The 26,686-nt window shown below is 39.9% G+C and overlaps 1 protein-coding gene across 1 annotated transcript; it reads left to right on the forward strand.

The window, feature by feature from the left end:
- The first annotated feature begins 764 nt into the window (after positions 1-764).
- fpgs (folylpolyglutamate synthase) lies at positions 765-22,828 on the forward strand. The gene is made up of 15 exons (XM_038270712.1): positions 765-953; positions 5,343-5,471; positions 5,557-5,610; positions 6,004-6,068; positions 8,185-8,299; positions 13,191-13,268; positions 13,352-13,413; positions 13,500-13,602; positions 15,471-15,548; positions 15,623-15,770; positions 15,925-16,011; positions 16,090-16,240; positions 17,772-17,847; positions 18,219-18,285; positions 21,335-22,828. Exons 1-15 carry the CDS (start codon positions 804-806, stop codon positions 21,709-21,711), a joined length of 1,740 nt encoding a protein of 579 aa, XP_038126640.1. The 5' UTR covers positions 765-803; the 3' UTR covers positions 21,712-22,828.
- Positions 22,829-26,686: the final 3,858 nt, after the last annotated feature.

Here is a 26,686-nt window from a genome sequence, read left to right on the forward strand (position 1 = left end):
TGCATTTAAGGTGCAGCAGTCTGTCACTGAAGGAGCTCTCCAGTTCTTACAGGCAAGTTTCATTATTTCCTCAATTTTCTAAAATAACAAACGGTGTGAAAACACCTGGATGATCTTATTGAGAAAAATTAAATATAAAATGAAGAAGGATATAGATTTAAACACGTAGAACAACAATGGTAGAAGGAATAGCTGAACCAAGTGAAAATAATTAATATTCTGTTGGTATTTTTATGGAATTAAGGGAAGCTTTTGATACTTTAGATCATACATTATTACTAAAAATGTATGCATGTACAAGTTCAGAAATAGACCAGAACAAAGTTTCTCAGTTGTTGAAAAATTTTATTTTTTTCTGACGATACTAATTTGTATTATTGAGGAAATAATGCGATCAAAAAGAAGCTGGATCAAAGCTCAAAGTCTGTTTTGATGTAAATAAATTACCACTTTATTCTGATTAAACTAAATGTATGGTCTTTGGAAACAAAATAATGGTAGTAGTGACATAAATGTTAAGATCTGTGAAGTTGAAATCGAAAGAGTTTGGGAGACAAAATTTCTGGGCGTAGTAACTAATCAAAAACAAAATGATGAAATAATTTTTTTTTAATTTATAATTAATCTTCTCTAAACGCCACTTTTTTCCCTTTTTCTGATCTTTCTTTTCTCCCCATTCTTTTAAACTCTTTATCCAAACGTCCATCTCTAAAAGTTGTAAAAGGGGCGTGTGGTGACGTCATCACGCAAATCAAAACACCCTCCCATATTTGGTCGTGGCTTCCGGTGACTCTCACCGCCTCATGATGGCGTGTCTGTGGCGCGTGCTGCCACAGCTCTCAGGTTTTGGCGCCTTGGTGAGGGAGCGGGACACAGCGTTCCGGCTGGCAGGCCTGGCAGTCCGCTACCAGAGCACCCAGACGGCCCCTCACATCCCCGGCATGGAGTATCAGGTAGGGCGGGAACGCGGCTCCTCCAGCTGCTGCTAACTTAGCTAGCTGGTCCACCGCAGACCGGGCAGAGTCGGTTCGACTGGATGGAACCTGTCAGGAACCGCAGCTTCTACCTCTGGACGGAGGTCCAAAGATGGCTGACAGCTGCTGGCTTCATTATGCAGCTCTAAAGGGAATTAGCTCATGTTGTAGAGGGGGCAGCAGAGAGGGGGGGGGGGGGGGGGGGTAATTTAGCGGGGTTCTGGTTCCACTGGGTCAAAGAAACAAAATAAACCACTGAACTCTCAGCCTCATGATGGCTAGCACTGCCTGGGCACTCAGGGAGTTTGAATTTCCCTTAAAACTCCGAGGAGAACCTGAAAATAAATAAAACAGATCTAAAGTTCTGTTTTCTGACTCTGGTCTTTAGATGGACATGTGCAGAAAGTTGTGGAGATTCAGGGTTGAATGGATCTAATCTCTGAATGTTCAGGTGGTTCTCCTGCTGGGAGCTGAAGCTCCATCTATGGTCTCTGAGCTCTTCCAGGATTCTCCTCTTTAAAGGATCCTGGCTGCTTCTCTTCTCTGTTGAGGTGGACCTGTGTGACTTGGTAGATCTGGTCCATCCAGGGCTTCCACAGGTCATTAGATTAAGACCTTAATCAGCATAAAATTCATTAAATATGATTATCGTGGCATTTAAAATGCTTTGATTGAAAAAATAAATAAATAAGTTTATAAAAACAATTTTGTGAGATAAACCAGAATATCTCTGGTTCCGTATGTTAGAGAGAGAGAGATTTGATTTATTTTATTTACTTCACATCAGAATACTACGGAAGAGGATTAGGGCCACTGAAAAATGAAAAATAAAAAGTTAACTGATTTTTTTAAATTTTATTTCTGTATAGTATGGGGGAAAAAAGCCAGAATTCTGACTTTTTTTCTCAGAATTCTGACTTTTTTTCTCAGAATTCTGACTTTTGTTCTCAGAATTCTGACTTTTGTTCTCAGAATTCTGACTTTAATCTCAGAATTCTGACTTTAATCTCAGAATTCTGACTTTAATCAAATGAATTATTGTCAGAATTCAGTCAGAATTCTGAGATTAAAGTCAGAACTCTGAGGAAATAAAAGTCAGAATTCTGACTTTTTCCCCATACTAAAATGAAATAAAATTTAAAAATCAGTTAACTTTTTTTTTTTCCACTGGGCCTAATCCTCTTCCGTAGAATACAGACACTGTTTCCATCATCACAATAAAAAACAACCATTACCACACAAACAGACATGGATAAGTTAAATATTAAGATATTAATTATTATGAGCCATATTCAGTAGAGTAAGGAGAGAGACTTGTTGATAGCATTAGAATTATTTCTAAGAGCATTAAAGTCGTAGGGAAATCATATTTAAATTTAAATCACTCTGGCTTAACAATTTGGAACATGCTTCATCTTGAATTCCTAGAACCAAGGTTTTGAGGGCCATAGACCTAAAATAGATTCATTATCTCTGGAAGTATAATGATCATAAATGTGTTACGACTGTGAGGTGATTTAGAGATTATATCTGTTGGTTAATGAGCCAAAAAGCAAGAGAACAGAGAGTTGGCTTTTATATGAAAGCAGAACTTGTTTATTGACAATGTAGATATTTTGAAGTTTAAAAGCTTAAGGTTGTAGGGAAATCATATTTAAATGTCAAATAATTTGGGCTTAAACATGTATATAAATGTACTCTTTATCAGACGATATTGTTCCCACATTTAGAAAATTTCTATTTAAATAAAAATTAGGTGTTAAAATCTGTTTTTTTTCGTTATCTTCTGCAGGCCAGTTAGTTATACGGCAGCCTGAACACCTAAATTCGGCCAATCATATATCAACGGTCATCTGTCAATCAAATGTTTTCAGTCATAGCATCTTGATTCATATGTCGCAGCTAATATACACAACGGTTGAAATGAGAAATCAGAATCCTTTCCTTTCCCATTGAGTTGCGTCCCAGTGTTCATGGGGATGGACGTCTGTGTCTTCGGCAGGCGTAGAGCTAACAGAACTGGCAGCGTTGCGAGGCAAGGGCTCAAACATGTACGACTGGAAGCCTTCTACACCAAACCAAGCTTCTGTCGCCATGGCGTCCTCTTCCACAACATCTTCGTCGCCGCTTTCCTCCTCTAAATAAAAAATGGATGACGGAGGAGACTCATCCACGACCTCCGACACTAAACTCTCCTCCTCTTGCATGTTTCCGCTGTCCATAGCGTTCCTTGACAGCGTCGTTTCTAAGTCACCAATTTAGTGCTAATTGGTCCCAATGGAATTTCCCATTGGTAACCTACTAGCACTAAGTCGCTAACTGGTTAGCAAGATGCTTCCGACAAACCGGCTACAACCAAACTTGCTTGCAAACCTTCTGCCACAACAATCCCGCCCCCTTGATAATCGACCAATCACATTCACTTTATTCACTAGTGTAAAGTCGGGCACCACTCGGGAGAATTCGGAAATGCAACGTTTGGAACAGCCGCTACCCTACGACTTTAAAAGACCTATTTAAAAAAGCATTAACTTAGAGTTACTCATTCCTGTATAAACCCTGCTCTCCCTCCATGTTCAGAAGCTGTAGCTTTAGAACCTGATCTGGTGTTCTGTCAGATCCGCATACCCATAGTAAATACCCGTTTATCTCTTTAGTGTTTCCCTTTAGTTTTGTATGAAAAATAAGACTTTAGCTACCTCAGAGGCTGTGTATCCCCTTAGTCATGTACAAAAAAACTATTTAATTATTACCGTTTGGTGCTTTTTGAAGCGTATGACAATCTGACCTGAAATTGTTTTTTTTTTTTTTCATGACTAAAGGGATACACGTATGTTGAGGTAGCTAAAGTCTATTTTTCATACAAAACTAAAGCAGGGTTCCCGCAGGTCCTTAGAAAGTCTTAAAAGGCATTGAATTCTTCAAAATAAAACTAAGGCCTTAATTGGTATTAAAATGTCTTAAATCAGTCTTTCGTAGGTCTTAATTTTTAAAACATCATAAATAGGATTATTTTTATTACGATTTATTTTTGTAATCTAAATAAAACGTTAAAATTAACAATTAACGGCTCTCCATTATTGGTTCCGTCCCGATAGCGGAACCAATAAAGCGTTGTTGCGGCCGGGACTTTTGGGAGATGCATCATTAACTTTTTGTCTGGAAAATATGAGCAAGTGTAAATGTAACCAAAATTGTCTCCAGCCAAGAGTTTCCTCCATGGCTAAAACCAGGGAACATACATGAGGCTCAGTGGATTTAGTGCAAGAAGTCATTCAAGCTCAGAACGATGGGAATTAAGGCAGTGGAGTCGCACATGCGAAGCACGAAACACAAAGCGTCAAAATGGAGTTACAGAGAAACAGCCGGTATTTCTCAGTTTAGTTCCACCCTTGTCTCTGCAACGCCTCCACTTATCACCAAATCAAACATACTAAGAAAACCATACAAAGAAAAATAGCTGCTAAAAAGACTTAGCACTGGTTATGTTGGGGCTTTAAAACTGATTAGTTTTGTTCCCTGCTAAAACAAAGTTTGTGAATTCAGTTAAATAATTGTAAAAATATATCTGTCATTTGTGTGTTTTTAGTTTTCTTCCTGTATGGGAAGCTTTTCAACATTTGAAACATTAGTGCAGGAATTTATGTTAAAATAAACCTTTGGGTTAAGATGTCGCAAGCTGGTTTTTCTTGTTTCTTGTGAATTTGGTCTTAAATTTTTATTTAAGTGGCATTAAAAAGTCTTAAAAAGTCTTGAATTTAACTTGCCTTATGCTGTAGGAACCCTGTAATGGGATAAATGTAAATCTGAGGTCTTGATCCTACGTATTAATTATGGGTATGCTGGTCTGACAGAACACCGGCTTTAGACAGAACCAGAAACGCTGCAGTCAGTCTGAGGATAAAAAACCCAAAGCTGGACTCTGATTGGAGGCTTTCAGAAGGCAGCTGGCTGATCTGGTTTTTATTTAAAGGTGTAAAAGTAAAGGGGTTCGGTTTCACCTGGGTGATCAGCTGAAGATGCAGGAATTCTCCATGTTTTCTGAAATCTAGTGTATTTTAATATTTCTCAGCTTTGTAAGGTGGAACCATTCAGTTTAAATTGTATTTTTCTTTCTTCTAAATGGGGGAAAACAAACGGATTGATTCAAGTATTGATCGAATCCCGTTAAACTGATCAGTTTAAAGGCTTTTCTCTATCAGAGAGAAGCTCAGACGGGTTTGGATGATGGAGGTAGGTGTCTCCTGTCAGCGTAACATTTTCTGGGAAGCGGCTCGTCCACCGGCTGAGTGGGAATGGAAAAGAAACTCCTGTTGTCTTGACTTTTATGATGCGTCTCATTGTAATCATGTTGTCTTCCTCTTCCAGGACGCAGTCTGCACCCTGAACACGCTGCAGACCAACGCCAGCGCTCTGGAGCAGGTCCGCAGAGGAAGGAGTCACCCTCAGCAGCAGCTGCAGGCCATGAGAGGCTTCCTGGAGCGGACCGGGCTCACGGTGACTTCACTCACAATAACACCACCGTCTCTAAACGTGTGTTATTGTTTTCCTGGGGCTTATCTCGCTGTGTTTGTTTTTTAAGGTGGATCAGCTTGATCAGCTCAATATCATTCACGTCACAGGGACAAAGGGCAAGGTGAGAGGATTTAAAGCGCCGGTTCTCTCTTTTATCACGTTCACATGTGCAGCCAGTTGTGCAACAACTCAGGAGGTTCAGTAAACAAACATGTCCGCTCATTTCAGGTCATTTATAAAGCAGCAATTCAAAACACATCATCTCAGCTGGATGGGTTAAAGGTTTTCTATCTGAGAAAACAAAGCTGGGGGCAAAAAGAATCAGATGAGTTTGGTTATTTAGGGCTTTATATGTGAGATTTTAAATTATATTCTGGATTTAACGGGAAGCCGGTGAAAATTAGTTTTTAATTTTCAGCAGAACTCTGGCTGCAGCATTTTTAACTACATTCATTGGACTTATGAGCCTTGAAGTAACGGCTGCATGTTTGACCCGGGTGGTTCTGTCTTCCAGGGATCCACATGTGCTTTCACAGAACAGATCCTCAGAACTTATGGCTTCCGGACTGGATTTTACAGGCAAGTCGATCACACGGTGTTGGACTTGGAGGAGACGGGTCCAGAACAGAAAGTCTGTTCTGGGTCCTCCTGGTTCTTCATATAGTTAACCAGCAATGGAACATTTTCCACCATAAATGGTTTTAAATCTTTAGACACTTTATATAAGTTAGGAAAAACTCTTTAGACGATCCGATCGATTCCAGATCATCACTACTACATAATTAAACTACATGAAGTCACGCGACTATTCTATCTACTGATTAATCCACATGGCTGACTGAGTTCATAATGATAAAAAAAGTTAAAAATAGATTAGATTATCAGACAATGAAATCTGGATTTTAATTCCAGCTAACCAGATTTTAAAAGATCTGTGCCCACAGCATGATGCAACCACCACCATGTTTCACAGCGTGGTGGTGCCTCTGAAAGCTCTGCCTTGTTGAGCTTTGATCTTTGTTTAATTAAAAAAATGTAAATAAATCGTTTAAAGCTACAGTGTGTAATAATTACAGGGATATACAGCCAGAAATGTAATATATTATAGCTAACTATGTTATTTATCATCATCTACGAGCTCAGCCTCTTAACCTTAATATCTGCGTTGCCTTAGAATTCGTTATTTATAATTACATAGGAGCGGGTCTCGCAGCCATGGAGGCAGACATCTTTGCGCTACGGCAGCGCAGAGCCAACAAACTAGGGATTGCGAGATCGCCCATTACGCTCGAAAGTAACTACGGCAAGTTGAGAGAGATGAACTGAGACGGTACTGAACAATAGATGGCAGTATTAAAATTATCTATGTAAACAAACCTCATCACTTGAGAAGGTAGGTGATGCGGACGTCGTGGAAGACATTTTGTCCCGTAACGCTCGCCGTACTGTTGGGGGGGAGAAGCGGTGGGGGGAAGATGTTCATGTTGCTGCGGTCTGCAGTCTGGACGTTAGATGTCGCTGAAAATTACACACTGTAGCTTTAAACTGACTGACTTTATTCTAGAGCAGAGGTCATAGATTAGCGGACCGCGGTCCGGATCCCAACCCACCCTGCTGGCTAATCTGGACCCAAACTGATTTAAAACATTTAAAAATATTGCATGTCGTCCGACGGCAGGGTCTATTTTCACTTGCGCCGCTTCTCCTGTTAATACGGTAAAGCCCTGGGGAGCGTCCGGCTCCAGGCTGCACGTGATCCAAATGAGCCAATGAGCTGTCAGTCTGGGTTGCTGCTGCTGCTACTTTTAGACACAGCAGGCAAACCTGTGGCAAGCCGGGCGATGGGAAAGAAGGAGAAGACCATGAGAAAAAGAGAGCAGAGAAAGCGTGGACTGCTGGAAGAACTGCGGTGAACTGGTGAAAGAAAAGTGAAATGGCGTGCTCAAAGATGACCCTGCACATTTAGAGGATGTTTGGCTCAACCTGCTGCTGTGAAGCAGGATTCTCCACCATGAACAGAATCAACAATAAATATGGATCCAGGCTCAAAATGAGCTCCTTGATATGTGCTTGAGAATGGCTTAGTCTCCATTTAAACCCAGGTTTAAAGCCTTGCAGGGCAGCCTAAAGCCCACTGCCAACATTAAGTCAGAAAAAAGAAAAATAAAGAAATCGTCAGTTCAGGTGTTTCATAAAATATGTGAATCAGGAAATTGTCTTTATACCAAACTGAATGATTTTTGTTCTCTACTTCAAAAAACACTTTCAATTTTAAAATGGAAAAATTTTCTATTTTTTTTAAATATTTTTTATTAAAAATTCGGTGTATGACATAGATGCATACAAATCCGCTTTTTATTTCAGTGTTAAATGCCGATTAAAGTAACAGATTATAATTAAAAATGTCTCCGCACCTTTACTGGTTGATCATTTATTTGGATCCCGCTCATTTTAAATTGGTTACTCCTGGTCTAGAGGTTCTTTATTTTGATTTCTGGTGAAATTACAGGATTTAAGTCGCATTTTAAGGGAGAACCTATGGAGATGATTGTAGGAATCAGCAGGTTTCTGACTGTTCACATCAAAGTCGTTAAAGTGCCCCATCAATATCGATCATCGTGGGTTTTTAAAATTTTTTTAAAATGTGAATAAAATCGTCTAATTGGAGAATTTTCTTGCTCTGTTTCTGCTCCAGCTCCCCACACCTGGTCCAGGTCAGAGAGAGGATCCGAATCAACGGCCAGCCCATCAGTAAGGATCTCTTCACTAAATACTTCTGGCAGGTTTATGGAAGGCTGGATGAAACCAAGGTGAGAACAGCCGGAAACATTTAGTTTTTATTTTCTCACCAGAGATCTGCTGTTTAACCCTTTAAAGCCCAATCCAAGAATAAAACAAAACAAAAAATTACTTTTTTTTTTGTTCGAAGTCCTTTTTTGCCCTTCTAACAGAATATGTGAAAAGAAAAGACAGAAATACATTTTTTGATATTAATAATTTATTACTATGCGATAAGTCAGGATAATTTTTTGTGTAGTCTTCTACTGGCTGTTATCAGGTATATCTGATTGTGTACAATAGGATTTTGAGCAAAGTTTTTACCATTAAATTATGCAAAAGGTGTCAGACGCAAAACATTTCAGAAACCGTATGTATCAAATATGATACATTTGGCATTATAGGGTTAAAAAACAGAGAAAAGCAGTAAAATGCGTAGCAGAGGTTTTTGTATCTCTAATTTTTCTCCTCCTGTTATTAACTCTCATAAAAGAAAAGCTGCTGTGATTCCTCCAAAGTCCAAATATGGTTGAGGTTTTCACTGGGATGTTTTTAACATATTTATAGTATTTGACTTGCAGATTCAGATTCTATTTGTCATTGAAGCTTTTAGCAACAGGGAGTAAAGTGATGCAGACCCAGAACAAATCTCCTCGGGTCAGAATGTGATGAGTGTGATCTGCATGTGACTGCATGGGTTCGTTCATTGGAAACGTTAAGCTCTTCATTTCCTCTCGCTTTAAAGTAGAGCTGGGCAATTAATTGCATTTGCAATATAATCGCAATTTAACAAAACATAGTTTTCAATTTGCAGAGGCAATCAATTTTATTATTAGATTTCGTAGCTTAATTTATCCTTCCAGCCCTTTAGCTGGCGGTGATATGCTTAAAGTCTGTTTGCAAAGGCACAGACGGGGAGATAGGTGTGCAGCTAGCATGCAAATTCATGCAAGCAAGTAGAATTGATCACCAGACAAAAGGTTACAGTAAAGTCCTACAATAAAGGACTCTGGACAAGCAAGCTTTCCAGGTCATGAAAAAACTGAAACCCTGTATTGAAACATTAACATGATTTTGGTTAATGCAAAGGAAAAACAAAGTAAAATCACAACTGCAATATTGTTTTTTGGCTAAATCATTCAGCTCTACTTTAAAGCGAAGCACTTTGATTTAAATGCATGCAGCCTGCAGCTGTAAAACTGGATGTCAGGAGGTTTTTCTAGTTGTTTCCGTCCATCATGGTTCAGAAGAACAGATCCAGAAGCTCAAACTTCAGTTCCCACAATGTTTAGATGTTCGATTCTGTATGTTTATTTAGTGCCAATTCACAACACATGTCATCTCAAGGCACTTAACAGAGACATTTCAACCAGATCATACAGTCAGATTGGTTCACAGTTTATATCTGAGGGAAACCACCTGATCGCATCGACTCGTTGACTCGAAAGCAATCCCTCACACAAAGCATGATTGTAGCAACAGTGGAGAGGAAAAACTTCCTTTTAACAGGAGGAAACAGAATGGAAAGTTAGAAATTGACCTAACAAATACTGCAGAATAGGAGAATAGAGATAAAATGATGAAATAGGGGTCCCTATGTCCTCCAGCAGTCTAAGCCTATAGCAGCTTAACTATAGAGATAGCTCAGGATAACCTGAGCCACTCTAACTAGAAGCTTCATCAAAAAGGAAAGTTTTAAGCCTAGCCTTAAAAGTAGACAGGGTGTCTGCCAGCCAGGCATACGCTGTACAAATGTTTTTTTTTTTGCCCTTTTTTTGGGCCAATTCTCCAGTTGTGCAAGAATTTTTCAATCTGGCTGAGTTTCAGCCTGGTCGTGTGTCTTTGTGTTGTTGTATACAGGTGGTAACGAGGGGCGATCAGCCTCTCACAACCACCTACCGATCAGTAACCGTAAGATAATCAAACATCGGCGAGGTGGTCGCGGGCAAACAAGGATTCTTCTTCTTCCTTTCAGACGAAAACACAGAAGCATGGCGGGGTTCCAATGAGTAAAATGGAGTCATTTCTGTAAAATCTTCCGACCGTAGCAGCCATGTCTGTTCAGCCATGTCTTTGTCCAAATACATCGTCGTCTATTATTCTTTATTTTATTTTTTTTTAGGCCTTTCAACACAAAATAGCACAAATTGCCAAGGCAGCATTTCACTTTAGTGAGCTTCATATTTCTCTTCTACTCGTCTGGCTTCCAGATAGACGAGTCCGAGTAGCGCCATCTCACTGCGGAGTAGGGGTGTGCAAAATAGTCGTCATGACAATGCATCGCAATTCCAATTTTTGTGATCTACTGCATCGATTCTATATGCCAAGTATCGATTTTTAATTTAAAAAAATGAATAAATAAAATACAGGAATAGTTGGCGCACATCAGCCAAAAGTAGCGTCCAGTCCAGTCGATGTCGCTGCGGATGCGTTGACGCCCGCTGTCTCCTGTCACAAGCATTTCCGGCTGAGTCATTCATAAACAAAACATGGAGGAAAATTCGCCCCGCGGTTCCATCACATTTCAAGTCAGATGCTTGGATGTATTCTGGCTTTAAAAACAAAGAAGGTAAAAACGAAATTGATATGAAGCACGTAATTTGAAAAAGGGGAAATGTCTTACATTTGAATGTTTCCATTTCATTGGTTTAAAGGACCACTGAGGCCGTGTAAACGGCACTGATTATCCTTATTTTGTTATTTAAAGTTTTATAAATGCTAAGCACTTTGTCAGTGTGTCCATGCCAGTAATTGTACTATTTCTGTCCAGTATTTGTTTTTATTGCAAATCCTCCAAAAGTCATTTCAATAAATACAGCTATGTATGAATTCAGTTGCTTTCAGTTATTTATCAACTGAAGACACTATCAAGATCACACCCAGCCAGTCAGCCACTGGTTGTATATATAATATCTGTATATTTTTCTTACAGTGTTCAGTAAAAATATCGCAATCCATCACAATATTTCAAGTATCGTGATGCATCGTGATAGAATCGCATTGTGACTTCTTTGGCAAGACCCACCCCTACTGCGGAGCCCCACCTGGTTTTTAGACGTACAGTGTGAGCAGGTAGATTGCGTCAGAGCGTCGGGTCGCAGAGTGTGAGAACAAACATCGTGAGCTGTTAACTTTTAAACCCTGCCGTTTCATCGTACTGTCTGAGCTGTAGCTGCGTACAATGATCGAAAATATTGTGCAGTGTATGCCCGGTTTAAAAGATTTGCCTCCCATTCTACTTATGGAGATTCTAGGAACTACTAGTAAACCTGCAGATTTAGAGAGAAGTTCTCTGCTAACTTATGAGGAGGTGATCCAAAGTTCTGGACCAGGCTTGTATTTTAAAACTGCAGAATGCCAGCCAGCGAGTAACGGCCTCCAAAGAGCTCAGACTCTGTTAGCAGGTCAAAGGTTAAAGGTCAGGAGAGGATGGTTGGACTGAATTAGTGAGAATTGTTGGGAACGAGGATGTCTCCTCTCTCTGATGCTATCGGACAGCCCAGGTCTTCTGGGAAACATGAGACTAAGGCTCTGTCCGAAAACCTGGGCAGCATCCTCCAAGGACGCGGTCTACCTAGACTGGATCCTTCCAAGTCTGTGAAAATAAGGAGACCGGAAGAGTTTTGGCTGTGAATTCGACCAGGTCTACCCTTCGGCGGGTTTTACCGCCGTATGCTCTGTTGCCTAGCAACCGTTAAAGTTGAAACACAAAGCAGGAAAAGAAGGAATACCGAAGTTTTCAAAACTGTTTATTTCTTTTTTATTGTACACTCACAAGAATCCAGAGTGGAATAAAGGTTCCAACCACCGGGAGCAGGAACAAATAAAATCAAATGTAATGATAGAAACCTTAGTCAGTTAAATAACCTGCTGCTGTCATTCTGCACATCTCTGATGTTGCTGCTATTTTCAAATATCCATTACTGTAAAAATGTCCATAGCTGCATATCGGTTATTTATTCCCCAGTTTTATATTGTTAAAACACTTTACAGAATTTATTGTTTTTTTTAACTCTTCCCTATTATGTTATTCTTATACATTTTTCTAAGGTCCACATTTTTTTGACCATTTTCAATAATCGTTCTGCTGCTGTAAATTTGCTCATTGTGGTACAATAAAGAGATTTTCTATTCTATAAAAGGGTTAGAAAGATATAAATAAATCTAAACAATGTATTTATAAAAAATATATCTGCAAAATCTCTAATATTCAACAACAAAAAATACTTAGTTAAGCATATTGTGCAAAACAGCAATAAAAAGATAAAAATCCTATCAGATTTATAGTCCCCACCCTGCAGATATATTAGAATCTGTCCTTTAATTACAGCCAAACTCATTTACACAGTAACAGATTAAAACCTTTAGATAAATCAAACATTACCGCCACATATCTGACTCAATAACCATTAAAACAACTATTTTTCATTCATCTCAGACGGAACTATTCACTGACTTGTGTTATATTAAAATGAACTTCCAATTTTCACCACTGTTCGGCGCCAAGTAACCTTTCCTCTGATCACAGCTTGCTTGGTCTCGCAATGAATCCTGGGATATCCAAGGATACCGAGGATACATCAGACCCGTCCTTCAAATCGGGCAAAAAGAAGGACGCATTTTAAGGCCGCATAACGAGGACTCTTGGAATCCGACCAGACCTCGGCGCCGCGCTATGACGTAATCGGCCTTCGAATCTGGCCTTCTAAGGACGCGTCCTAGGTTTTCGAACAGAGCATATATTCCCACAAACATCTGTTAATTATTCTACTGTACAGCAGTGGAGGAGTGATGGTAGGGGCTTGTTTCTCAGCCATAGTCCTGGTTAAAGACATAGGACTGTTTTTTGTTTTTTTTATATCCTATAACTCCTGTAATCCATCCTCCCGTCCTGCTTTAGTCACTCTGACTCTCTGACCTCAGGAGGTCCACGGAGGGACGATGCCGGCCTACTTCCGATTTCTCACCATCTTGGCCTTCCACATCTTCCTGCAGGAGAAGGTGAGCTCCAAAAAGTTACGACTCAGAAACAAGTCGTTTTCTTTCACTTAATCTGAATCTGAAGCGCTGCTGTCTGCGTTCAGGTGGATCTGGCTGTGATCGAAGTCGGCATCGGAGGAGCGTACGACTGCACCAACATCATCAGGTGGGGTTCTCTGTCACATCTGAAGGCTCCAGGACCGATGGGCATCATTCACAGGTAGACGTTAAGGCTGGTTGCTGTGTTCACAGGAGGCCCTGGGTCTGCGGGATCTCCTCTCTTGGCATCGACCACACCCAGATTTTAGGAGACACCATAGAGAAGATCGCCTGGCAGAAAGGAGGAATCTTCAAGGTGTTTGTTCTGGATGTAACTCATTAACAGACACTGAGCTTTAAACTTCAGCCGATATGAGTTTAAGGTTTTCACCTCATGGTTATAAATGTACAGGAAAAAAAATCTTTTACACATTTTTTCCCGCAGGTCCTTAAAAAGCCTTAAAAGGCATTGAATTCTTCAGAATAAAACTAAGGCCTTAATTGGTATTAAAATGTCTTAAATCAGTCTTTCGTAGGTCTTAATTTTTAAAACATCATAAATAGGATTATTTTTATTACGATTTATTTTTGTAATCTAAATAAAATGTTAAAATTGACAAATTTTTTTTTTATTTAAAAAAAATAACGGCTTCCCATTATTGGTTCCGTCCCGATAGCGGAACCAATAAAGCGTTGTTGCGGCCGGGACATTTGGGAGATGCTCCATTAACTTTTTGTCTGGAAAACATGATCAAGTGTAAATGTAACCAAAATTGTCTCCAGCCAAGAGTTTTCTCCATGGCTAAAACCAGGGAACATACATGAGGCCCAGTGGATTTATGCAAGAAGTCATTCAAGCTCAGAACGATGGGAATTAAGGCAGTGGAGTCGCACATGCGAAGCACGAAACACAAAGCGTCAAAATGGAGTTACAGAGAAACAGCCGGTATTTCTCAGTTTAGTTCCACCCTTGTCTCTGCAACGCCTCCACTTATCACCAAATCAAACATACTAAGAAAACCATACAAAGAAAAATAGCTGCAAAAAAGACTTAGCGCTGGTTATGTTGGGGCTTTAAAACTGATTTGTTTTGTTCTCTGCTAAAACAAAGTTTGTGAATTCAGTTAAATAATTGTTAAAATATATCTGTCATTTGTAGGGATGGAACAGTTTATAAAACCGTCCGAACCGTTCGGTTCGACTGTCTCGGTTCGGTTCGCGTGTGTTGCGTTCGGTTCATGCGCTGCTCCTTTTTCTCATAGGCGAAGCGTTTACACTCCAGAGCAGAAGGAGGCGGTACTGCGACCAAAGCCAACCACCAGTAGTAAACAAGAAGAAGAAGAAGCGAAGCAGCGTAGCCGGGTGTAGCAGGGAAAAAATCAGTTGTTGTGTAGAATTGTGTGGGTATGGCGAGTGGGAAAGAACAGGAGTTGGAAGACGCGCCAGCAGCACTTTATAGGTCTGCTGTATGGGACCACTTTGCATTTAGAGTGACCTACGATGACGGAGGAAAGAAAGTTGTGGATAAAAGTGCAACAGTGTGCAAGCATTGTGCAACACGTTTTGTTTATGCTAACAGCAACATGACCAACATGTCATGCTACATCCCACATACTCCATCAGCGCTCCGCCCCGCTGCGCTCCAGACCGGCTGCTCAAAGCAAAGCCTACAGCCTCCACTGTGGCTCCCTTCCGCTCCGCTCTGAGTTCCTTGGAGATCGTAGAGGGCATGCGCCGGATGATTAAATTCAAAGCAGCAAAACACGCGGAAAAGAACCAGGGTTTCCGTGGATCATTAAAAATAATTACAATTCATTAATTTTTGGGGGATTTTTTCATTAATTTCATTAATTTTTATGGGATTTCGGGGTATCAATCAACATATACCGAACCGAAAACCGTGAACCGAACCGTGGATTTTGTGAACCGTTCCACCACTAGTCATTTCTGTGTTTTTAGGTTTCTTCCTGTATGGGAAGCTTTTCAAAATTTGAAACATTAGTACAGTAGTTTATGTTAAAATAAACCTTTGGGTTAAGTTGTCGCAAGCAGGTTTTTCTTGTGTTTCTTGTGAATTTGGTCTTACATTTTTATTTCAAGTAGCATTAAAAAGTCTTGAATTTAACTTGCCTTATGCTGTAGGAACCCCGTCTAACATCTGGCATCTTTTCCCTGTTCTGGCAGCCGGGCGTTCCTGCGTTTACAGTCCGGCAGCCGGAGGACGCCATGGCCGTCCTGAGGGACCGATCCAGAGAGATACAGGTGAGTGCCCGTGTCTGGAGAAATCCCTCCACCTGCAGCTGCTCAGCTTTATGTTGTCCCCTCTGCCGTCCCAGTGTCCTCTCTGGGTGTGTCCTGACCTGGACCAATACCCCACAGACTCTGGACCTTTACAGCTGGGCCTGGCTGGACAGCACCAGCGGTCCAACGCCTCCCTGGCGCTGCAGCTGAGCCACACCTGGCTGCAGAGGAGATGTGGACCAGGTGAGATAACAGCTCTAGAACATGTTTTGTTTCGATTATAGGGGTTCTTACGCCGTCAGCAGCAGCGGCGACCGGACCCTTCTTTGCTTTATTATTGACGGTAGATGTTCTGTGTGGAATGGCCTCGTTGGATTCATGTTTCTGCCCCCAACAGATCAAAGCTGCTCTCCTCTCCTGGATCCGGAGAACAGCTCTATAGCCCAGGCAGCGTCTTTCAAACCCAGCCCTGTCATGGTGAAAGGTAAGTCTATAAAAAAAAAGCGGGGTCTGTCTTCCCCGGAGCCAGCAGCCGGATCACTGTCCCTGTATTTGGGTTCAGGCCTGGCGAGCACAGAGTGGGCCGGCAGGACGCAGACTCTCAGACACGGAGCGCTGACCTACTTCCTGGATGGAGCTCACACCAGGCGCAGCATGCAAGCCTGCGTCCAGTGGTTCAGAGAGACCGCCGCCCAACACGAGAGGAATGCCAGGTGAGCGGGGCGGGACCAAAGCTCAGACTCTGCTCGTTGCTTTATCCAGGGTTCCCCCCCGGTCCTTAAAAAGTCTTAAAGGAATAGTACACCCAAAACATGATTAGCCTTCATTTTCTACTCACCCCCATGCTGAACAACACTCTGGAGTACTTTTGTGATATCTCAAATGCATCTGGAGATCTGGGAGGCTTCTTGCTGTCTGCTGACATTCAAATAATGGAGGTCTATGGTGCCCGAGACAGAAAGGTCCATAAAAGTCCACAAAAACGTGTCAATATTCCTCCATACTGCTCGTCCAATGTATTCCAAGTGTCCTGAGTGAGTAGTGTCTATAATTTACTCGAAACGAAGTCATTTAGAATGTTTTTAGAGCATAAACAGTAGTGTATAGGATTTCCTAAAAGCGCGTTCACGAGTCTACGGAAGCCGGCAGACCAAACCAGATGAAAGTGCGCATTCAGCGTCTGCTCTGCCGATAATGCAAGCGTAGAAGAAGAAATGTGCTGTTTACCTGTGCAAAAAAAGAAACAACGAAAGAAAAATGTCTGAGGACTTCAGTGTTGAGGAAGAGCATGAGTTCTTTGCCGAGCTGAATGCGCACTTTCATCTGGTTTGGTCTGCCGCGGTTTCTGTAGCGTCATGAACTCGCATGCGCGCGCTTTCAGGAAATCCTATACACTACTGTTTATGCTCTAAAAACATTCTAAATGACTTCGTTTCGAGTAAATAATGGACGCTACCCACTCAGGACACTTGGAATACATTGGACGAGCAGTATGGAGGAATATTGACACGTTTTTTGTGGACTTTTATGGACCTTTCTGTCTCGGGCGCCATAGACCTCCATTATTTGAATGTCAGCAGACAGCAAGAAGCCTCCCAGATCTCCAGATGCATTTGAGATATCAAAAAAGTACTCCAGAGTGTTGTTCAGCATGGGGGTGAGTAGAAAATGAAGGCTAATCATGTTTTGGGTGTACTATTCCTTTAAAAGGCATTGAATTCTTCAACATAAAACTAAGGCCTTAATTGGTATTAAAATGTCTTAAATCAGTCTTTCGTAGGTCTTAGTTTTTAAAACATCGTAAATAGGATCATTTTTATTACGATTAATTTTTGTAATCTAAATAAAACGTTATAATTGACTTTTTTTTATTTATTATTATTTTAAAAAATTTTTAAAAATTGTATTTATTGGTTCCGTCTCGATAGCGGAACCAATAAAAGCGTTGTTGCGGCCGGGACATTTGGGAGATGCGCCATTAACTTTTTGTCTGGAAAATATGAGCAACTTAGCTTTCTTCCTGTATGGGAAGCTTTTCAAACTTTGAAGCATTAGTGCAGTGGTTTATGTTAAAACAAACATTTGGGTTAAGTTGTTGCAAGCGGGTTTTTCTTGTTTCTTGTGAATTTGGTTTTAAATTTTTATTTCAAGTTGCATTAAAAAGTCTTGAATTTAACTTGCCTTATGCTGTAGGAAGCCTGATTATTCCACACAGGTTCCTGTAAACCCTCTGATGTGTTTCAGTGGAGCTGTGGTCAGAGTGCTGCTGTTCAACGCCACGGGGGAGCGAGATTCTGCTGCCATGCTGAAGCTGCTGGTGGTGAGTCTGGGTTCAAATCTGGTAAACCAGGAACTATGAAGGTTCTATTTGTGCTGTAAGTGTCAATTTGAAGTTGTAGACAGAGTTACATTCTCAGTTTTCTATTTGTAGGATTAAAAATAAAAAGTACAATTTCTTTCTTGTTTTTTTCTTCACACCTCTTCAAATTTTAAGTACAAATACACAAACTCTGTTCTACAAGTTGCACATCAAAAACCTCTTATATTCTCAGTTTTGCTCCAAATGCTCCAGAACTATTGTTGCAAAACTGTCTGTATTGTAGCTTTGGTGTTTTGTAACTGTAGATTTTTTATTTTTTTTTATCTGTGACAGATTGAAGCTAACTCTGTCTCTCTGCTCTCTCCTCTCAGCCGTGTCACTTCGACTTCGCCGTGTTCTGCCCAAACATCACCGAAGCCGTGGCGTCCTGTAACGCAGGTCAGGAATTTTATTAGAATTACACACATTTTATCGCGTGTGCGTAACTCTGCTCACACATGCAATAAAATCACATAATTCACTCAAAATATGAGGATTTATCAAGATTAACAAAAATAATTTAACTCGATATTCATGTTAAAAATTAAAAGTAATTGTACCCAGCGAAGGAAAGAGAGAAAACCAAGTTCGAAAACCAAAATCAAAGAATCTGGAATGAGGTTAAATTAGCTTTAAAACTAAATTAGAACAATTGGGGCACCTCATGTGCGTGCCAGCTGAGCCGACTGCTTTTACCCCTCCTGGCATGGTGATTTTATTTTATTTTTTTATTTTTTTTCTTTAGCCCTCCTTTGTGGGTGTTAGGGATGGGCGATATGTACTAAAAAATCTATCACGATAATTTCTAGGTTTTACCACGATAACGATAAGTGACGTTAAAAAACAAAACAAAAACACAATATCAGCCTAATGTATCAAACCAATCAAACAAGCCTGAAATATGAGAACAACTTTCACATTTATTTAAATGCTACACAGCAAATATAACTTGGCTTATAAAAGTTGCAAAGTAGTGCAACTGTAAATACAACCTGATAAATTGAGAAACAGAACTTAAAAGTATTTCACTGAAAATTAAAACTAATCAATAATCACCTCCTAATATAAATAGATGTGTAAATTACCAGTCGCTGGAACATGCCATATATTGGATAAATAAATACCAGTGCAAGTTCTAACATACATTACACTCACTTCACTAAAAATAAGATTCAAATGTTATATCAACCTGTAACAACCTTTTTTGCTGTTGGGCTACAAAATGTGCAAATGGCATGATAAATAAAGGGGGAAAAAAACAGAAAAATCTAAATACTAAAATAGAAATAAATAATTTCAATAAATTCCAACAAACATGGAAAACCTGAAATACTTCTTTGTGCAAGAATGTACAAATAAGACTAGCAGGATCGTCAGCATGCTAAACAATGAAATAAAAATAAATAATTTCAATAAATTTAAAGAGAATATAAAAACTGAAATACCTCTCTGTGCAATGGCCTCTGTTAACTCTTTCCATCGCTTGCTTTGGCTGTCATATGGTGTGGAATGAGCAAACGCGTCGACAAGTTTTGTTTGAGTGGCGGTCGGTTTTCGAAGTCGAGGCTTCTGCTGCTTCTGACTAGCATCATATTCCGGTTTGTGTTTGAGGTGGTGAAATAAATTGGTAGTGTTGCCGTCCTTTGTCGTCACAAACTTTTCATATTACAACTTTCTGAGTTGATCGGCGTCATCAAAATCATCTCTGGCGACAAACTCCTCGTCCTGCAACAGATTAAATCCCAGAAAGCATTAATGGCTGAAGAGATATCACAGAAGCTGGACATGCCTAACCTGACTGTTAGCGTACCTTGCAAAAGTGTTCACAGCTCCTTAACTCTGATGTTTTATCCGGTTATAAAGTTTGTTTTTCCTACATTCTACCTAAATAATCCTGAAAAAAAGAATGGCTTCAAAATAATAAGAGCTCAAAAGTAGCTAAATGTCCAAATGTTAAGGGGTGTAAATACTTTTACAAGGTGGTGTACTTTGAGAAAAGTCATGGTTTTGAGTTTCAGACAACTTATACTTCCAATTTTGGGTTTATCTAGAAAAATCAGTTGATGAAGAAAACAAACTTTTAAGAATAAAACAAAAGGTAATCTGACAGACTTGTTAGACGAATGGAGACATCACAACACAGGAGCCCTAAATTCATCATGAGAACAATGACCCTTAAACTCAGCAGATTCAGAGGATCTCCTCTTAAAGGAATAGTACACCCAAAACATGATTAGCCTTCATTTTCTACTCACCCCCATGCTGAACAACACTCTGGAGTACTTTTTTGATATCTCAAACGCATCTGGAGATCTGGGAGGCTTCTTGCTGTCTGCTGACAATCAAATAATGGAGGTCTATGGCGCCCGAGGCAGAAAGGTCCATAAAAGTCATTTAGAATGTTTTTAGAGCATAAACAGTAGTGTATAGGATTTCCTAAAAGCGCGTTAACGAGTCTACGGAAACCGCGGCAGACCAAACCAGATGAAAGTGCGCATTCAGCTCGGCAAAGAACTCCTGCTCTTCCTCAACACTGAAGTCCTCAGACATTTTTCTTCCGTTGTTTCTTTCTTTGCACAGGTAAACAGCTCATTTCTTCTTCTACGCTTGCATTATCGGCAGAGCAGACGCTGAATGCGCACTTTCATCTGGTTTGGTCTGCCGCGGTTTCCGTAGACTCGTGAACGCGCTTTTAGGAAATCCTATACACTACTGTTTATGCTCTAAAAACATTCTAAATGACTTCGTTTCGAGTAAATTCTGGACGCTACCCACTCAGGACACTTGGAATACATTGGACGAGCAGTATGGAGGAATATTGACACGTTTTTTGTGGACTTTTATGGACCTTTCTGCCTCGGGCGCCATAGACCTCCATTATTTGAATGTCAGCAGACAGCAAGAAGCCTCCCAGATCTCCAGATGCATTTGAGATATCAAAAAAGTACTCCAGAGTGTTGTTCAGCATGGGGGTGAGTAGAAAATGAAGGCTAATCATGTTTTGGGTGTACTATTCCTTAAAGCTGACTCAGGAATCACTAACACTTTACAAACTCCAGATAACGGAGCTGGAGCCTCTTTTAAGAACCAGGTCTTGGGGTACGTCTCCTCCACCTTCCGCCATGCTTGTTGTTTGCGCATGGCGCGCACGTGAGTTGGACTGCAGGTGTGTCACGCGCAGTATACGTCACTGGCGGGAGTTTATCGTTTTTTATCGCGAGATGACAAATTGTTACCATGAGGAATTTCTTTGACGATATATCGCACACGATAACATATCGCCCATCCCTATTATCCACCCTGATATCTTCCAAACGGTCCGGAGAATCTCACCATCTCAACCACCAGAAATTCTAGCTGAACTTCAGTCCTAACGGAGAACAGAGAAATCTAGAGACCACAGAACTGTGCTGGGTCTCCTCATCTCTTCTGTTTTCTCTCCTCTCAGACCAGCAGAACTTCAACGTGTCCGTGGAGAACATGCTGACCCGCTGCCTGGACAACGAGCGCAGCTGGCGTCTCCATAGTGACCGGAGAGACCAGGAAGTGCTGCCGCTGCTGATAGAGGACAGCCTGCCGCTGCTGACGGAGAGAAAAACCGACACGCTGGTTTTCCCGTGCATCCTCAGCGCCCTGCAGTGGATCACCCAGGGCAGAGATCCGGTTCTGACTGACCCGGCTCAGACTGCGCTTCCTGTTAAACCCAGCATCTCTGCCAGGGCCGCTCCTCTGCGGGACGCTGCTGAGATCCACGTCCTGGTAACCGGCAGCCTGCACCTGGTGGGAGGAGTCCTCAAACACCTGGACCCGGAGTCGGCCAAGTAAACCGTCCGGACTGGGAGGACTGGGATAACCACTGGGAATAATGGTGGGGTTTATTTTCAAGGTGTCCAGGTTCTGAAGGTCCTCACACCAAACAGACAGTTAGCTGTCAGGAGTGAAAGGAGCGTCAGAAGATTGGATCATGTTCTCTGAAGCTCCTCCCCCTTCTCCAGTTGCTGTAAAGCTGATCCGTGATTGGCTGCTGAGCATCATGGAGTCACTACTCATTAAATCCATGATGCTATTTTTCAATATCTGAGGTAAATTATCCAAACTTTTTTGTCTGAACCCAAAGAAAACGAGATCAGAACCAGCAGTGACCCATTCCACTTTTACAGCTGATGCGGGGGGGTCAGTTCTGCACTTTTTTTTTTTTTTTTATCTCCCACCAATCAGATCATTGAATTATCCTGAGCTCCAGTAGTTTGGTGCATCGGGACCGTGGTTCCGTTCTGACCGAGCCTCACCCATAGCCTTACAGATGAGCGTGCACGCACGTTTTTCCTCTTACTTGAAGCCGAATGTGTTTACATAATCCGTCTCTTCAGGATCGGTCGCCGGTCCAGAACCCTGGAACCGGTAAAAACTGGATCTCTGCCTTCATCATCATCTCAGCTCCTTCTCAGTGTGGATCTATTTCCTTGTATCAGTCCTGTGGAGAACATGTCATCTATAAGTGTTACCAGAGGATCTCCGATCCGTTTCACTTCAGCCTTAATTTATATGATTATACTGACACCTACAGTTGGGGAGAGGTACTGCAGCATTGAATTCAGCTTAAACTTCTTTTTTTTTGTTTCAGTAAAGCCCACTGCATCGGATGCACTTAAACTTTGTGATTGAAAGCAGAACTGTTCCCTTAAATTATTTAAATAAAATAAATATTTCAGGCTTATTTATCTCAATCAGATGTGGCTAACGATAAGCTTTACTAATTAACTACACACTTTAACAGATGTGTAAGTACTGATGTATTAATTCCATGAATTATCTGTTAAGTCCCAAACTAATGTATTTCCCTCATCAGTGGAGTCGCTGAGGGTTGAAACGTTTTTGCCTCAATAATAAATGTAAAAGATGCTGAAATGAAGATGGTGCCAATAAATATTGTTTAAAAAAAGTCTCAGATTTTTTTTTGTCTTCCTGCAGGAATCCATGCTTCTGCAACTGGAAAATAAAGCAAGTTTTAAAAGTTTGCAGGAGCACAGACCCTTAACTTCTCATTAACATCAGAAACTCCCTTAAGAACAGTATTAAAATTTAAGGAATAATTGCACAGCATTCAGATCAGAAAAGCTTCAATAACTTTACAATCATAAGGACTGTTCAAGTCTAACTTTTTTCGTTTTATAATTTATTAATACAGTTGTATTAAGAAAATGCCTCACCTTACCATTATCAATTCTAGTAGTATGATATAAATGCGAACCTTCAGATAAAAGTAGTTCTCAAAGCAGTCCAACAGGTGTCAGAACATTTGTAAACTTTTTAAGCAATTTAAATTAAAATAACTTCTACAAAAAAAAATCCTAACCATATTTGGAAGTAATAAACCCCTTAAATAGTTGGTCAAATTATGACACAATCAAAGCCCCGCCCCCTGAGTGCAGAACAACACTTTTTCAATTCTGTCATTTTTAACCTCATCACCTTGAAAGTTAACCTGACTCCGCCAGATGGATTTGCTCTGCATATCCATCTGGAAACCTTCCGTTGAAGTAATTTTGGGAAGGGGCGAAAATACTGGTTAGCTGATTGGCCTATGTTGGTGATAGACGGGCCAAATAAACCAATCAGATCAACGAAGCATATGACGTACTAACAGAGCCAATTGATAGATCAAACTCTTGCCGAAACCAGTCGGGAGAAGAGAAAAAACATCTTTTCCTCGGAGAAAAGCCTCCAGAGCAGTGTTTTGCTCTTCTTTCAGTGAAGAAATATTCTGTAACTCCGATAAAACTTGCTCGATAGCCACGCTAACGCTAGTTTCATCGGCTGAAGCCGCCATGTTCTTTAGACTGAACTGTCCCGCTTCTCGTTGCGTCACACCTCAACCCGCCTCAAAGCCAACGCTGATTGGACGTTCGTTTGGTGAACGGCTCCAAATTTTCTTTAACAGAGAGTAGCCAGACTGATCTGCGAGTGAAACCTTGAAAGCTCGCGAGATCAGGATGGTCTCATGAGGCTACTTGAAACTGGGGCAAAAGGCAGAAAAAGACTCAAATTCTCAACTCTGAATTGATCTAGTTTAAAGTTAGAAACTTGAGTTTTTTGTTTCACAACAGCTGCTTTTATGTTTAATCAACTGAGTATGTTCACTCAGGGTTGAGTGCATAACAAGTATAAAAAGCCATGATTTCTAACTAGAGATTTTAATGTGAAAAAAAAAAAAAAATTGAGAATTTGTTTTAAAGAATGAGCAGCATTTTATACTTTATATGAAGTTGGCTATGGCAAGCCGTATTTACATTTATTAAAAGCGCTCTCTGTTTTGCCATTTAGAGATTGTTCAAATATGATTCTCTTGTCAAAATCACAGTCCTAGACTGAACTCTATTTTATTTTCTGAATTAAATTTTTGGAAACAGAAACTGAATTTCAGAAGAAAAGAAATTAAGTTTTATATATTTAAAAATGTTTACACATTTTTAGTTGCTGTCATGACATTTATTAGCTTCACTGAAAATATATATCTGATATATGAAATACATTAATTCCAAATCAATATGATGCAAATTATGATCAAATAAAAATATAGAAATCTAGAGGTTTTTTTTTGGACATCCAGAATTGTTAATTTCAGGTATGTAGGATGTTATTTTTGTTTTTTCACATGTTTTTTCTTCTTTTTTTGTTTTGTTTTGTTATGACTTTATTAATTTACTTCTATTTGCTTTTTATTAAGTGTTCGAAAAAAAAGATCAATAATTTTTGAAATCTGAAAAGTTCATTTGGCAAGGAAAAAAATTATTTCAGATATGAGGAATACTTATTGAGACAAACAAATAAATATCCAAACAGCCTGCCGTACTCTGTTGAAACAATGATATTACAGGAAAAAATAGTTTAGTAGTGAATCAATCTATTTAGGTCAGAGGTTCAACAGGGGGTCCAGGGAGGTACTGCATGGGGGTCGCAAAAGTTTTGGTTGATTACTTTTTTTTTTATATTCTCCCCTGCAATTTTTTCCACTAATTGGAATTTCTTTAAATCCACATTAACATGAATCCAACAGACTTTCAGTCATGTCTTTCAGTCATCAATGCTCACATTCAGCGACAAACAGGAGCTCTTTCACGCTGGGCACCGTTTCATTCACAACACCTGTCCCATCAACGAGAAATTACTTTAGTTACATTACTCCATCTGTAATAGAGTGACTATAGGGCCAGTTTTATATAAAACAATTCCATACAATATATAAAATTAGAAGGTTCCCCGCTCCATCTCGCCATCAGTTTGGGGTCTTTGCCCTGGAAAACGTTGAAGAGCCCTGATTTAGGTGATCACCTGGCAGCAGGTGAAGATGAAGTCTAAAAACATTCAAACATGCAGGGCCTGTTCATCATGTCATGGGGTTCCTCCTCATATTCCATTATACAGTAAACAATTTCCTGAAAATCTGTTCATAAATTTTCAATTTATCCTGCTAACAAACCAACAATGTTCCCTTTTCTTGTGTTTTTTTACTTATAATACCTCCTAATTTTTTTTATTAAAATTTTTTTTTATTCAACAATTGCACAGTTTACATGAATACATGAACATCCCTCTCCATTGTGAAAACAATACACTATGCAGTATCCAACATGGTGTTTTAACATAAAACATAAATGAAGATTTACATCATGACATTTTGCCAGGGGAAGTACAAATTTATAAAAATATATTAAATTATTTACACACATTTACAGTTTTTGTTGCCTTTTGATTAAGAGAATACTTAATCGCATTGACATATTGCTTGACCTTATTGTTAAAAGCAATAAAAGATATTTTGAAATGTACAAACTTACATTTATGAATGTAAAATTTTGCAGAGAAGAGAATAATCAGATAATAATGTAAGTTTCATTTGGCCTAGTCTTAGTACTTTTGAGGTCATAAAGTTCAAAAAGGACATCCTTCCAAAATAACTTTATAATACCTCCTTATATCTTATAATACCTCCAGTACTCACTGCTGCCACCATCTGGTTTACTGGGGAACTGCTTGTTCCACCAAATATCCTTATCTCACAATGTTAGAGAACCATTTAAAAAAAAATCCTGTATTAACATTATGATCTGGATCATCAAGAAATTTTAATGGGTGGTTCCTTGGCATGAGGGACACTTCCGATAAAAATTTCATCAAAATTCATCCATAACTTTTTGAAGTTATGCTGTACACAGATAGAGAAAAAACACACAAACATTCCTAAAAAAAAAAAGAAAAAATTAACCTCCTTGGTGAAGGTAAAAAGACTGTATGATCACTTTTAAACAACACAGCAAAGCAAGGAGGAACTCAAAAATCTCAAACAGTTGAAATATCTTTGAGTTATCCATAAAAAGTCATCAGTCAAGATAGAAATGGTAAAAATCCAGTTTAATTAGAGAAGGTCCAGTTAAAAGCTACTGTCAGGGTTTTTATTCCTTCAATAAAGTAAATAGGATTTATTTTTTGAAAGCAAAAAGCAACATTAAGGCGACACTGGGATCAGAGACAGAAGCCAATCCAGCAGATCTAAAGCAGGGGCGGAGCTAGATGGGGGGCCAGGGGTGGCCATGGCCACCCTTACCCAATCATTGGCCACCCCTATCATTTTTTCCCTATAAGACGGTGGCAACAGTAATACTGACTTATTTAACGTTTTAATTTTCTATATGTTAACAAGTACCTGACAACAAAAACCTGGTGGTTAATTATGCACATCAATATACTAACATTAAAAATAAATACAGAGCTCATGCTCTTTTCAGAACTAGATTTTGTC

Source organism: Cyprinodon tularosa, unplaced genomic scaffold (assembly GCF_016077235.1).
Source record: "Cyprinodon tularosa strain WSP-4 unplaced genomic scaffold, ASM1607723v1 ctg773, whole genome shotgun sequence".
Taxonomy (NCBI): Eukaryota; Metazoa; Chordata; class Actinopteri; order Cyprinodontiformes; family Cyprinodontidae; genus Cyprinodon; species Cyprinodon tularosa.

Bases quoted from the DNA above. Each gene is read 5' to 3' on its own strand.
- fpgs (XM_038270712.1), top strand. From the start codon at position 804: ATGATGGCGTGTCTGTGGCGCGTGCTGCCACAGCTCTCAGGTTTTGGC. The intron at 8,300-13,190 runs GTGAGAACAGCC...CTCTGACCTCAG, and splicing joins GAAGGCTGGATGAAACCAAG to GAGGTCCACGGAGGGACGAT. The intron at 15,771-15,924 runs GTGAGATAACAG...TGCCCCCAACAG, and splicing joins GCAGAGGAGATGTGGACCAG to ATCAAAGCTGCTCTCCTCTC.